This window comes from Vigna umbellata, chromosome 8, assembly GCF_029865625.1.
Source record: "Vigna umbellata cultivar VRB3 chromosome 8, Vumbellata_1.0, whole genome shotgun sequence".
Classification (NCBI taxonomy): Eukaryota; Viridiplantae; Streptophyta; class Magnoliopsida; order Fabales; family Fabaceae; genus Vigna; species Vigna umbellata.
Genome location: NC_142172.1, coordinates 45,708,974 through 45,722,398, shown reverse-complemented (window position 1 = coordinate 45,722,398; position 13,425 = coordinate 45,708,974). Strand labels below are relative to the sequence as shown.

The 13,425-nt window shown below is 32.9% G+C and overlaps 2 protein-coding genes across 7 annotated transcripts; one reads left to right on the top strand and one right to left on the bottom strand.

The window, feature by feature from the left end:
• Positions 1–1,478: 1,478 nt before the first annotated feature.
• QSOX2 (quiescin-sulfhydryl oxidase 2) lies at positions 1,479–7,925 on the top strand. 4 transcript variants are annotated; one of them, XR_015781627.1, is made up of 12 exons: positions 1,479–2,048; positions 2,906–2,930; positions 3,021–3,113; positions 3,230–3,411; positions 3,715–3,784; positions 3,873–3,941; positions 4,021–4,094; positions 4,182–4,326; positions 5,585–5,625; positions 6,654–6,800; positions 6,880–7,408; positions 7,500–7,925. XR_015781627.1 is itself a non-coding variant. In XM_088096855.1 (12 exons), the coding sequence occupies exons 1-12, from the start codon at positions 1,825–1,827 to the stop codon at positions 7,519–7,521; spliced, it is 1,518 nt and encodes a 505-aa protein (XP_087952981.1). In that variant the 5' UTR covers positions 1,479–1,824; the 3' UTR covers positions 7,522–7,925. The 4 variants fall into 4 exon arrangements, 3 of the variants coding, with proteins under 3 accessions (XP_087952981.1, XP_087952980.1, XP_087952979.1); XM_088096855.1 differs by having other exon boundaries at positions 6,880–7,305; XM_088096854.1 differs by having other exon boundaries at positions 6,880–7,353.
• Positions 7,926–8,722: 797 nt separating this feature from the next.
• On the bottom strand, positions 8,723–12,091 carry LOC124848272 (RING/FYVE/PHD zinc finger superfamily protein). 3 transcript variants are annotated; one of them, XM_047325915.2, is made up of 8 exons: positions 11,732–12,069; positions 10,780–11,102; positions 10,358–10,429; positions 10,069–10,136; positions 9,813–9,963; positions 9,642–9,722; positions 9,455–9,547; positions 8,723–9,338 (listed from the first exon to the last, which is right to left on the bottom strand). In XM_047325915.2, the coding sequence occupies exons 2-8, from the start codon at positions 11,032–11,034 to the stop codon at positions 9,243–9,245; spliced, it is 816 nt and encodes a 271-aa protein (XP_047181871.1). In that variant the 5' UTR covers positions 11,035–11,102; positions 11,732–12,069; the 3' UTR covers positions 8,723–9,242. The 3 variants fall into 3 exon arrangements, 2 of the variants coding, with proteins under 2 accessions (XP_047181871.1, XP_087952176.1); XM_088096050.1 differs by having other exon boundaries at positions 9,642–9,963; positions 11,732–12,074; XR_015781499.1 differs by having other exon boundaries at positions 9,307–9,338; positions 9,455–9,556; positions 9,642–9,963; positions 11,732–12,091.
• Positions 12,092–13,425: the final 1,334 nt, after the last annotated feature.

The following is a 13,425-nucleotide window of genomic DNA, read 5'->3' as shown; positions in this document are numbered from 1 at the left end:
ATGATCCAATTAATCACAGTACTCATATTTTTAGTCCCTTCGAACGTCTATTAGTGTCTTCGTGACACGTGAACACAAGGAAAAATCTAAACATTAGAAGCAACCATGACAATACAAATTTAATTACAAAACAAAAACCACAACTCCAGAATTTTCCGATTGGAATATAAAATGTAATCTTACAACTAATACAAGTACAGATTCTCTGCTGAGATTTTAACACTGTTATTTATTAACTTTTCAAAATATATTCATGTTGATATGTATTAAAAAAATATTTTAAAATATCGAAATTACTGTGTATATGTATTTTAAAGATCCACACACACACAAAAAAAAAACAACAGAAAATTCAAATCCAACAAATGCAAAATAAACATTTCACCACGGAGAATTTTAAGCCATAAGTCTCTGAAAGACAATAAAGTAAATCATCATTAAACACTTAGTTGACATTGGAATCTTTAATAATAAGAAAAATCAATAGATGACCGCAATTGAAAGAAAATAATCACATTGCATTGAAGTTGTGAGAAAGTCAATCAAATCAAAGTACTAGCAATTACTTAAGAACCATAAATGTAAAATTGAAAATAACATTGACATTGTGATAAAGGTATACTCTCAAATTGCAATGAGCAATACCAATAATGGAAATTAAAAGAAAAATATGTGTCATACTTTTGTGGTTGAGATTATTATAATCCATCTAAAACTATCATCCTCTCAACTATTTTTTTAACTGAATTAATTATAGCTAACATTTTATATCTCTGGTAAAACTCAATAGATTCATCTTATTTGTTTGTTTATCTATTGACATTTTAAAAGTGGATTAACATTGACATTACAAATAGGTTAAAAATAACGTATTAAGTCAGAGGATATTTAAAAAATGTGAAAGCACACTGTGCTTTAATTATATTGAGATATCTAAGAAATAATATGGTATTTTCAATTCAAACAAGAGAGTTAGGCCTAAAAAAGAATCATGATATCACAATAATTTTACTATTCCAAGATTAAGAAAAAGGAAATTATTATGGAATGATGTAATGATTTTTTATTCAAATTGAGTTTATATAAATGATTATTCTAATTTTGGTCAAAGTTACCATTTTAATACCTATTAACTTTTATTTAATATTAATTGGTGATCTACTTTCTTAAAAAACTACAAGTTATAATAATATCAATTCATCATTTATGTAATTATATATATATATATATATATATATATATATATATATATATATATATATAATACATTTGATAATTAGTTTTAATGTATATTACTATGATTAATTTTTTATCAACAGCTGAATAATTAAATGATAGGTTAATGATGAATTAATTTGTTTATTTTAAAAATTAAAATACAAAAAGTTTTATAGAATACGAATTTAAGTCTTATACATTAATAATTAAAATCTTAATTACGGATTTTCTTACAAAATATTTAACGTTTGGTAACAAACTACGTAAGAGAGGTAAGAGAAGAAACAGAGTGATTCAAGGTTTGGTGTCTGAGAGAAGTGCTTCCGCCATCTCTGATCCGAAGCAAAGAAAAGCTTATGGAAACGTAATTCTCACCCTTTTCTGGTTCATCTTTCCCTTCCCAACAACACCCATCAAATTCAATCTAACATACACAACCACTCACAGCTAAACCCTTCTCTCTCACAATAAACAGTAACAAGAAAGAAAACTGTTCCAGTAATAACAGATCCATTTCTCTCTCTTCCCCACCTTCTAAAAGCTCGCCTTTTCTTCAATTCTCTCAAAACCCTAATCCTCTTAGCCCTCTGATCCACACCGTTTTCCATGTCTGGGATGTATTTACATTTGGGTCTGTTTCTCTGCATACTTTTTGTGTGCTGTTCAGCAACTTCGTCTTCTTCCTTCGCGTCGCGCCGTTCAATCCTTCGAGAGGTCAAGAACGCTGTTAATCATCCCGATTATGCCGTTGAACTGAACGGCACGAATTTCGATGCCGTTCTCAAGGAAACCCCTGCTACTTTTGCCGTTGTAGAATTCTTTGCCCATTGGTTAGTTTTTGCAGTTTGTATTAAGTCGTTGTGTTTTATGTGTTTCTAGTCGGGGAATTGTGTGGAATCTCTTTTGGGTGTTAAAAAGTTTGGGCTTTTATGGATTTTACTTCGAGGGTGGGAGTTTCTTTATTTTTGTATTTTTTGTTTTGGATGATAGACTCCGTGGTTTGATCTGAAAAGTGGATCTGTAGTAATAGTTGCGAGGTGAGAGTATGGATTCTTGACAAATTAATGGAAGGGTTTTGGAAATTTTAATTGATTGGTTTGTTGAGTTTGCTTTTTACGGTAGATGGTTTTTCAACGGGTACTTCTAGTCTAGTTAAGGTAATTGATGCCATGGGTAGTGAAGGGTTAAAAAAAGCACAATACAGTGGATATTATCAAGTCTTCACTTGAAAATTGTCGTTATCTTTTGTTCACTTCACCCTGTTCCCTCCTGGCAGACCTCCTTGAGTAATCTCCTCAACAAAAACTTATAGGAGAAGAAAATAAGATGAATCACATGGTCTAAAAATTTATAATTAATCTGGTTCAAGTTTGATCAAACATTATTTCTGGGAAATATACCATATTTTTTTAATTGATCAATTTTTGTTTATTTATATTTGCTTAATTACTTATATTCGTGCAGCAAACTTCTGAAGTGATATTGGCGTTCACATTCAAGAAATGTTTGAGAATAAAGTCATTTTTAGTTATAGTTTTAAATATATATTGTTATTGTCAGATAATTGGATTATTTTAAACATGCGAATTAGTTTTTACCATTTTATATATTCCCTCTCTTCCATCTTTAAGAATGAAATATGAGGACAAGAAATTCTCATTTTCTGTTTTGTCCCTTTCTTTATCAGGTGCCCTGCATGTAGGAATTATAAGGTATTGTTTGCTAAAAAGTATAATTAGCTTTTTGTTAGTTTTCTGTTACAATTTAACGCATCATGGTATCTCACTGAAATTTGAATGTAGCCACACTACGAAAAGGTCGCCAGATTATTTAATGGACCTGACGCAGTGCATCCAGGAATCATATTAATGACAAGGGTAGATTGTGCATCAAAGGTTCGTGCACCTTATCTTGCATTCTTAATTAGGCCAAGGTGATATTTATGCTTATATCTTATACTGAACATGCCCTGGCAATTGGTATCTCTATTTTCAATTTTTTGGCAGCACAGATAAATACTAAACTATGCGATAAGTTTTCTGTTGGTCATTACCCTATGCTTTTTTGGAGCCATCCTTCTAAATTTGTTGGCGGTGGTTGGGATCCTAAACAAGATAAAAATGATATACGTGTGATTGATGATGCACGCACTGCTGATCGGTTACTTAGTTGGATCAACAAGCAATTAGGAAGGTATGAGGCATAAATAAACTCATTGTTGATAATTATATTATGGTAGGTAAATATTTTATCTAGGCTAGATGATGATAGGAGAATATTTTATTAAAGCCAGATGTTGTATATGAATTTTCGGAATATCAACTCAGTAGACATATAATGATTACAAACTGGGCACTAGGCGGTATGGAAAAATTGAAGTTGTAACTGCTGGAGTCTAAAATTATGAGGTTAAATCTGATGGATGCTGAAATTTGTCATAATATAATTTGCTTTAATCTGATGGAAGTTGTATGTGCAATGTTCATGATGTTGCAGTTCGTTTGGCCTGGATGATCAGAAATTTCAAAATGAGCTTCTTTCATCCAATGCCTCAGATCCTGGACAGGTCCATTTCTTCACGCACTCGCATGTTTGATTTCCTTCCGTTTTATATTTGAAGATATTAATCTTTATGGTATTCATGACTTGGAAAGATTGCCAGAGCTATCTATGATGTAGAAGAGGCAACTTCTACAGCTTTTGACATCATCTTAGAGCACAAGGTAGATTATCTATTTTCCTTTATTGGTCCTTTTGTGCTTATTGGTTTGGGTGATACTACAAATGCTTTATGTTTGGCAGATGATAAAACCAGAAACTCGTGCTTCACTCATTAAGTTCCTTCAGCTTTTGGCAGCTCATCATCCTTCTAGGAGGTAAGACAAAGGTTTTGCTGATATGCATGATCCTTTCTTTGCTCAGTGATTAGTGTCAAACTTTTTGTGTTCTGAATTTCTTTTCAGATGCCGGAAGGGTACTGCTGAATTTCTTGTGAGCTTCGATGACTTGTACCCAACAGATTTTTGGTCAACTAAGCAGCAGGAAGATGATAATAGTTCAATTAGGAACCTCAAGATTTGTGGGAAAGATGTGCCTCGCGGATACTGGGTAGGATATCAATACTTGTATTACACCTTTTACACATTTCTGTAATTGATGAATATTTTAATCCTTTTTGAAAGTTACCATATTACGTTAATTGTAGTTTAGTTATTAATTATTAATGGTTGTTGGATCTCATTATTTATTGCTAAGAAATATCTGCAAGCATGCTTTATATTTTTTAGAAAAGAATGTTTTTTAATGTCAATGGGAAATTCTGTTTGGCATACTTGTCTGTCACATGCTTTGTCCTCAGGGCTTTCCTATGCAAAGATTTGGCTTGATAAGCATTGCTTTCACTATTTGTTAAGCACTCATACATGGGTAAAGGGCCAAAGTGGAATTTTCGTTGGCAAGTGTGGAGGAAGATTGGGGTTGTTGTGGGGGGGGGGGGGGGGGGGGCGGGGGGGGTGGAAGGATGAGAGCTAGGGAATCCTCTAGTTGGTCGTGAGTGGCTATTGCAATGTTGCCACATTCAGTGAAGTTTTCCTTCTCTGATGCTCTATATGTTCTTCATATTACCCTGTAATCAGAGCACTGTTCTAAGTATTTCCTCTCTTAATATACAGAAAATTCTGTTCCTATCATCATCCACACAAAACAAGAGAGAAGGTATGTCTAGGGAGGGACTTCTAAAAAGAAAGGGAAATCAGTGAGCCAAAATAGGTAAAAAAATTACATCGAAGTGTCCAATGTCTTTGCATATCAATAGTAAAATTTTCCTTGAGAAACAATGCTAAGGCCAAAACATTTTGATATGCAACAGATGTAAGGTACCAATATGGAGAAAGGCGTGGAACACTTTCACCTTATTAGATATAGTGGACGATTATTTTGGTTCTGTGTGGAACACTTTCACCTTTTTTTGTATGACAAATGTAAGGGGAAACCCTGGAAAATGTAGGCAGTCATCTCTGTTACACTGAGTAATTGTACAATGGATGCATACGCATGTGTGTCAAACTTCCCCATATGGAAGTTCCTCTGGTTATAATGTCAACCCTACAAAAAATCATAGAGCTTTCTTTATAGTCTTCTGCAATTGGTGAAAAAAATAACCTTATTATAGTGTTATTACTTATTTAGTGAAATTGTATTTTCTCTCAAATACTATGTTCGGTGGGATTTGAAGATCAAGATACATGCATAGTATGTTTAGTATCTTTATTTTATTATAATTCATAATATTGCCTTCATTCATTAAATTTTGAATTTTTAGTTTGAAACCTGATTATTTTCTTTTATTTTGACTTTTCTTTTATAGATGTTCTGTCGTGGCAGTAAGAATGAAACCAGAGGATTCAGGTAATACTTTACCGCCATATCTTGTCTGGTTCTTTGTATTCAATTAAATATATTCAACTTTTTCGTTTCAACTACCCTATAACCCGACTCATTGTTGAGCCATAAATCTTGTAACCTGACTCGATCCATCATAGGTAGCACTACAATCAAAGTACTCACCTATTTCTTTATAAAGATAGTAGCTGAAAATTAAAGTGTTAATCTACATAATTTGGCAAACAAAATAAATTGAACATCCAAACTATTCAAATATTTTTGAACAACATTCTAGATTTTAAAAAAATCACATTTTCAACCTACATAATTAGGAGTAGTAAATAATTGTGATAAAAAAATTTACCAAAAAATGGTATTATAAAGGATTGTTGGTGGTGGGTTACATGTCAACCCACACTTAACTTGATTCAAACTTGTTTAACTTGTGGATTAAGTGAATGAGATTTAATTTGACCTACATTTGAAAAAATATAATTTTTTTTCACTCTAATCTGGTTCGAATCCATAGTGAGACAGGTTAGCTTACGGGTTTGAACCCATTTTGCATCTTTAACTGCACCAACTGGTTTGACAGAAAACCTGGTCAATGTGTCTGATGTTTTGTTCATTTAATCTTCACTTGTTAATTTGACCAGACAAAAACTTGTTTGAACTGTATTTTTTATTCAACCAAAACTATCTTAGTCAAATAAAATTCCATACTACAAAGTTATGTATATGATATTTACTTATGGCTTGGTATCCTTTATTGGTTTTATCTTATAGGATAAAAACTTGTTTGAACTGTATATGATGTTTACTTATGGTTATTTTATGCTAATTTAAAATTTTGCTTAAGTTTATTTCTTATGGTTTCTTTTTGTTTGTTACGATGAATATTTAAAATATATATAAATTTGATTGTTATTAGTTCAATCACAATCAAACAAAAGAATACCTTTATTGACTCAATGATTGATACCATTTATAAGATGTCTTCTGCAAACCTTATATACGACTATGGTTGCCCCATCTTATCTCTGTTGTTCCAGCTGTGGTTTATGGGTTCTTCTGCATTCACTCTCTGTGAGGATAGAGGATGGAGAGAGTCAGTTTACATTCAACGCAATATGTGATTTTGTTCACAACTTCTTCATCTGTGAGGAATGCCGACAACATTTTTACAAGATGTGTTCAAGGTAAGGGAATTGAGTATCACTGAAGTTGTTGATCAAATTCAATTTCTTTCTACTCCTGTAATTCGAAATAAATTTTCAGTGTTACTAGTCCTTTCAACACGGCCCGTGAGTTTGCACTCTGGTTGTGGAGTTCCCACAACAAAGTGAACGAAAGATTGATGAAAGAAGAAGCATCACTAGGCACCGCTGACCCCAATTTTCCAAAGACTATTTGGCCACCAAATCAACTTTGCGCTTCCTGTTACAAAGCCTTTGATCAGAAGAGCAACAAAATTGAATGGAACCAAGACGAGGTCTTTAAGTTTTTGACTGATTACTACGGTAAAACACTAGCGTCTCTGTACAAGAACAGGAATATTGACGGAAATGATGGAGCCGAAGAAGATTTAATAGTCGCAACTAATGCAATTGTGGTGCCTGTGGGAGCTGCATTGGCTATTGCTGTTGCTAGCTGTGCCTTTGGAGCACTTGCTTGCTACTGGCGTTCGCAGCAAAAGAGTCGGAAGTATTTTCACCACCTACACTCTTTAAAGAACATTTGATAATTAGGAGGGTAATGAACTCTTTCAAAAATTAACCAATGACTGGGTCCTGAAGAACTAAAAGGGGTGGGTATATGGAGAGAGATAGAGTGAGAGATTATGTTGGAGTTATTGAGATTCTTATATATTACTTCTTTTTGTTTGCATAATGTTTCAGGCCTAGGAGAACGTGGAAGTAGGAATTGTAGACAAGTAAACTTCAAGGCATGTGAGGTGCGTAGCAGCCTTCATAGGCATCCAATTCATGGTCTTACTCCAAAGAGTCTTGCCAACTTCCTTTTTGAATGCTTCATCAATAGAATGTACAGAAAACAATTCTTGCTCTGGACACCATTACTGATTTGTGCTATTTTCTTTCACCTTTTTTTTTTGGCCTTGAGTCACATCATCTACTATACACTATACAACCTTAGGATTTTGGGGGGAAAGGAGCACGCGACATGTAACATTTTTGCTTTGTAATTTGGTGTTATTTTTTCAATATCAAAGTAACTGTATAAGCTAAAAGGCCTGACTTACATAGTACGGTTTCACGTTTACCAAACATTTGAATGAAATCAAAGTCTAAAATCATTTAAAGGTCTTCATGGTTCGGTTGAGCTTTTATTTTTATCAGTTTCCTTGATGTTAAATCATCTTTAATTAAATCCATTCTAGTTATAGAAATCTCCAACCAGGTAATTGTCTGTGAATGATTGTTATTATTAAGATTTTAAGTTTCATTCTCCAGAATAATTCTTGTAATAAAATTTACGTTAGATGGACTGCACTTTTCCTCTATTTTCTTTACACTCAGTCAAACATGCCCACATAATCAACGAGTTACGAATTGTACTTCTGCCACTGTAAAGATCCATTCAACTGTAAATGTTATCCAATAGCAAATTTTAAAAATTAAACAAATTTTAGTAAAGCCCGATTTGTAAATATGGGATAAAAATAATGAAAATAGGAGGACTGACTGACAATAAACAGTAGGAATTGGTTGGTTGTGTATTATTGGTTCAGGCATTCATCCTATCCATCCAAGTGCAACTAAAGCTACACCTTCATGCTGCTCCCGTAACTGAATCATAGAAAGTTGTCAACTTAGATTACCTGGTAGTGCCAGAAAGAGTCATTCGTTTGGCTTAGAGAATCATATTGTTTGGTTACGAAGGACTGAAGAAAAAATGAAAGCAGACCAGGTAACAATGACCGATTAGGACTTGAGTGTGACTATACTAAGAAAATCAATAGAACAAGGGTCTATTGACTATTATGTCTACTATCAATTGGAGGACTATTCGAGAATTGAAAAGGAGTGCGGCGCACATATCAAGACCCTCCTGGATCATGAGTTTCAACTAGTGACTAACAAGGATGCCATGGGAATATTACTGCATATACAATGTCATTTTCTATGGCTTTTCATTGATTGATAATCTGCCCATTACAAATAACATGAAACTCAAGATGATAGACAAAACTAGCATCCTATAATGAAATTAATGCCCCAAAAGTACCTACCGATCTTTGATTGCAGTATACACATGCCATGCGTTTTTTTATATCTAACCATTTAATTTTTCTCTATAATTGTAAATTTCTATCTGTACATCTGAACAATTCCAATCGGTAAATAAACAGTAATTTAAATGTATAACTTGCTGTTTCCAAGACTTCCCGAAGAGTAGCTATAGCAGAGGGACTAGGTAACACAAGTGGCATGCAATGCCTCCTTATGAGCTACGAACATCTGAATTTCAGTGTCCCCATCCTAAGCAAACTCCAGGTTCTCAAGAAACTTGTCTCCATCTAATTTACATGAAAAAAAATCAGAAGACAAAGTGCAGCATCTTAAACCAGGAGCTTTTCATCCTTCAATTACTTCTTCAAGTGGTTACCGGCTACACTATTTTTACAGTACATGTATGATATGAGGCTGAGGCTGAGGCTGCAAATCTGCTTGCTCGCTTTCATCGTCAGATGAAATGGCCAAGGCATTAAGATGCTCCTTACAGTTACAACAAGCAAAAATATCAGAGACTTCATTCTATGCAAATATATGATTCATGTGATAAAGTAAAGCATGGGAAAGAGACAAGAGGTTGATCCACGGCAGAGACTTACTCGATGCTGTCTCCGATGGCGCTGGATTAATGCCACTGCTCTAACCATGAAGTATATTGGAAGAACAACTCCCACAGTCCGAAACAACAACAGCTATCAAAACTCCATTAAATTGAATAAACCCTGGTAAGTACGAGCACGATCTATGCACTTGTTAAAATTACAAGTTGAGTTATGCAAAACGTACCAAAAAGAGTGGGAAAGAATACTCCTTATTTTCACTAATTACAAGGGGAAGTGTGTGTCTTAAAATCAGAATAACCATGAACTGCACAAGAGAAACAGAGATTGGAAATGTCACAATCAGTAGGAGTAAGGGCATAGTGGCATACATGCATAAAAGAGACAAGAGATTTACAATGACAACAATTGAACGACAGCAAATCAAACTTCCTGTAACAGAGGCTGAATACTGATCATAGTTAGAAGTGTTAACGTTTTGATCAGTGGGGACCATGCTAACCAAATGTGTACTATTCAAGTCTCTTCTTGAAATCTCCCAATTCCCCCTGACATAAACATCGTGGAAGCACATTGGAAAATGAAAATATGAAAACAAGGTTCACAGATTAACTTGTGGGGGGGAGAGTAAGAATTTTTTACGTGAACGGTACCTGAAACTCATTGGAATACGTCCAAACTGAAATAGTGGTGGAGGAGCAGTATAGCCTGGCCTGAATTGCTGAATTCACAATGTAGGGAAATCACCAATTAAAAAAATAAACCAAGTTAATCATTTGACAGGCTTGAATTACCGAAATTTACAACATAGCCAAAATAACCAATCAACCAAAATCAGGTGAAAGATATGACATGTAACAACACGTGAAACCCAAATAATTGAGACGATGCCAAGTATGCAGAAAGAGTGAGAGTTAGGGATGAGAACAAATTTAAGTTTACCTGGTGGCATATCTCACAGGTGGTGTCACCCTTCTCATTACACCATCGTTGTATACATCTACGGTGAGCGTACTGCAAAAAAATCAATAGAAGCCTATAATGTTCATATGAGCTAAATAAAAATTTGATCACTAAATCCACAAATTACTCCTTATGAGCTATGTTCATACAAAACAATGCCTCTATTAATGCAACCGTGTCACTGAATTACAAGTACACAAATAACTTTAAGAATTTAGAAATAATAAACCAGATAAAATCACTAAATTTAGTGTTCATCACAACAGATTTGGTTTTCCATTAAATTTCGAAACGCAGACACCATGAATTCTCGTTACAAATGACAACAATACAAATTAAAATACTCAATCACTTCACCTATCAAAGCATATGATTATGAATATACTAGAAAATTAACTAACCTTCAAACTACCACAACAAGAGCAGGGTGTCTCCATATTGGTATCTTCATCGTCATCATGACATATCCTGCATTCTACCAGCTTCCCGGGAAATTTTATATCATCCAGACCCACTTTCATCAAATTGAGATCAATTTTCGCGTCATTCACTGCTGAGGATGCAGCCAACATAGACTTATTCCTGCTTTCAATTGCAGCTTCTAATGTGGATTCAGTAAGCAATCGATCGACCAGTAATTCAAAGTGATCCCCCATCTTTATTACCACAACTGACTACTACACTCCAGGGAAATTCTAGACCATGTAACTTTCCTTCAGAAATTCTGGAAATGAAACCCAAATGCAAGTAAAGAAACAAAAAAAAAATGCATATCAGCAACATCGAGAAGCATATTTAGAAAAGGTTAAATTTTCCGTTTGGGTGCTCATAAAATTGGGGAATTTTATCTTCATGTCGATATTCCCAGTTAGCTGGACCCCACATAATGCTTGTTGAAATAGGGGGTCAATATCATAAACACAAAGGTCCAAAAGCGGAACAAACACACCCCCTCCACAACAACAAATATATTTCTTTTTTGAAAAAAAAAACAAAGTTAATCGAATCTAAGAAACTGTTACAAACATCAACAAAAATGATAAATTAAACTGAATCGTTAATTTCAAAATTCCGTGTCAGAAAACAAGGAATTTGCATTTACAGCGAGAAACACAGCAACTGAAAAAAGGGTGCACCCCCAGAACCCATTAAGTCCCATTGAGAGCAAAAACATTAGACAAAAAAGAAAAGTACCGAAAAAAAAAGTTAAGGGGGAAAGAGGAGACATACCCAGATGAAAAAAACTAAACAATAGAACAAAAAGCAAGCACCTTTACGCAGAGAATGACTTAAAAAGAGGAAAGAAGCATCGAAATTGAAAAAAGAAGGGTGGAAAGGAAGTGGGAATCTTACAAGAAGGAGATCGCATTTTGTTGAAGCTAAGAAAGCTTTTTGAAACCTTTTTTGCATTTATTTGCAGAGAACTGCCGATAAAAAAAGAAGGGGGAAAGTTCTCCTTCTACAAACTTGAGGGAAAGAAGAGGTTTGGGAATGAAGCAAGAGATTGAGTGTGGCTGATGTGTAAGGCAAATACAATGACAGATGCGAATTTTGATAGTTTCCTTTGTTATGTTGTCTGAAGAGTGCTCTTATTTATAAGAATGAATGGTGATTGCGAGAGAAGAGGTTGGGACCGCCATGAATATGATTCTCTCTTGCTTCCTTATTTCACCACCGTTGTTGTTAATGTTATTTTTCTTCTGTTTCTTCCTCTTCTTTTTATCCCAATTTTTCTCTCTCCTTCGTAACTAACTACCTCACCCATGGGCTTGGTGTGCCACCAACGTGTCCCAACTGAATAATAATAATAAATAATAAATAAATAAAAATATTAAGTTTTACTTAGATATTTTGTGTAAATTTTTAATATAGATTTTAAGAGAAATAATTCGAAGCTAAATTATACTATTCACTGCAAATATTGTCTTCTTTTGTTATGTTAAAGCCGTAATCGTAGTTATATTTTATTAAAATAAAATAAAATTGATTATTTTTTATAATAATTTTTTTTTCAAAATTATATTTTGTATCAACAAATTGCGACTTATCTGGATGATTGAACTTCACCCAAGCGTTTCAATCCAATAACTTCCATCGGCATTTGATTATTTATAAAAAAATATTTAATCAATTTTTAAATGGTTAGTTATATTTGTATATGTATTTAGTATTTAGTAATTAGTATAATTAGTATAATTTCCTTCACAAATGTCTTATTTAAGAATTATTACTTACCTGCTAGAATATATTTTTCACTTTTAAAAAAATTCATTAGAAAAATAACGGAATCAACAATTTTGTACGTGAAATGGTTGGAACTTTCACGTTTATTTCATACAAAATATAAAGATAAAATATTATAAAAATATAAAAATTTTGTATTTTTTAAAAAAGAAGAGAATAAAAAATAATTAAAAGTAACGTTAAATAAATGTAAAAAATTTAAATATACGAAAAAAATCATTTTTAAAATGGTTTGTCAGTGTTATAAAATATTATGGTTATTTTTTATTTTTTAAGATCCAAAGTTTTGTATAAATTTGATTTCTTATTTTCTTTAAGATTTCACTCAATCACAATATATTTCTAGTATAATTTTCTCATAAAACCATAATCTTAAATAAATAAATTTTCACTGGAATTATATTTAAATTATTTTAGATGACATGTATTTAAAAAAAAAAACAAAAAGTTGTGTCAAATTTTATGGACCCTTCGCTTTCACTCTCTACATTTCGTATGAATGAGTTATTTCTTTCACTTTCAGCATAAACAAACAAACAATTAACCATTTTTCCTTCATCATCTGTTACAATCTTTTATTACACTTTGATGAAGTAAAAGCTTTCTTCATGCAACCACACATTACATTATATACTTTTTTTTTTCTTGTAATTTTATCCCTCCTTTAACATTTTTATACTTATTACTTTGTTTGTATAAATCGATGTATATATTTTTCAAAATATTCTAAGACAAAAATATTTTGATTATTTTATTATTATGATTTATTTTATCTCATTATTTAAGATGACATTTAACTGAAA

Bases quoted from the DNA above. Each gene is read 5' to 3' on its own strand.
- QSOX2 (XM_088096854.1), top strand. From the start codon at position 1,825: ATGTCTGGGATGTATTTACATTTGGGTCTGTTTCTCTGCATACTTTTT. The intron at 2,049-2,905 runs GTTAGTTTTTGC...TTTCTTTATCAG, and splicing joins GTAGAATTCTTTGCCCATTG to GTGCCCTGCATGTAGGAATT. The intron at 4,095-4,181 runs GTAAGACAAAGG...ATTTCTTTTCAG, and splicing joins GCTCATCATCCTTCTAGGAG to ATGCCGGAAGGGTACTGCTG.
- LOC124848272 (XM_088096050.1), bottom strand. From the start codon at position 11,034: ATGGGGGATCACTTTGAATTACTGGTCGATCGATTGCTTACTGAATCC. The intron at 10,137-10,357 runs GTAAACTTAAAT...TTGTGAATTCAG, and splicing joins CCTGTGAGATATGCCACCAG to CAATTCAGGCCAGGCTATAC. The intron at 9,339-9,454 runs GTAAGTCTCTGC...TGTAACTGTAAG, and splicing joins GCCATCGGAGACAGCATCGA to GAGCATCTTAATGCCTTGGC.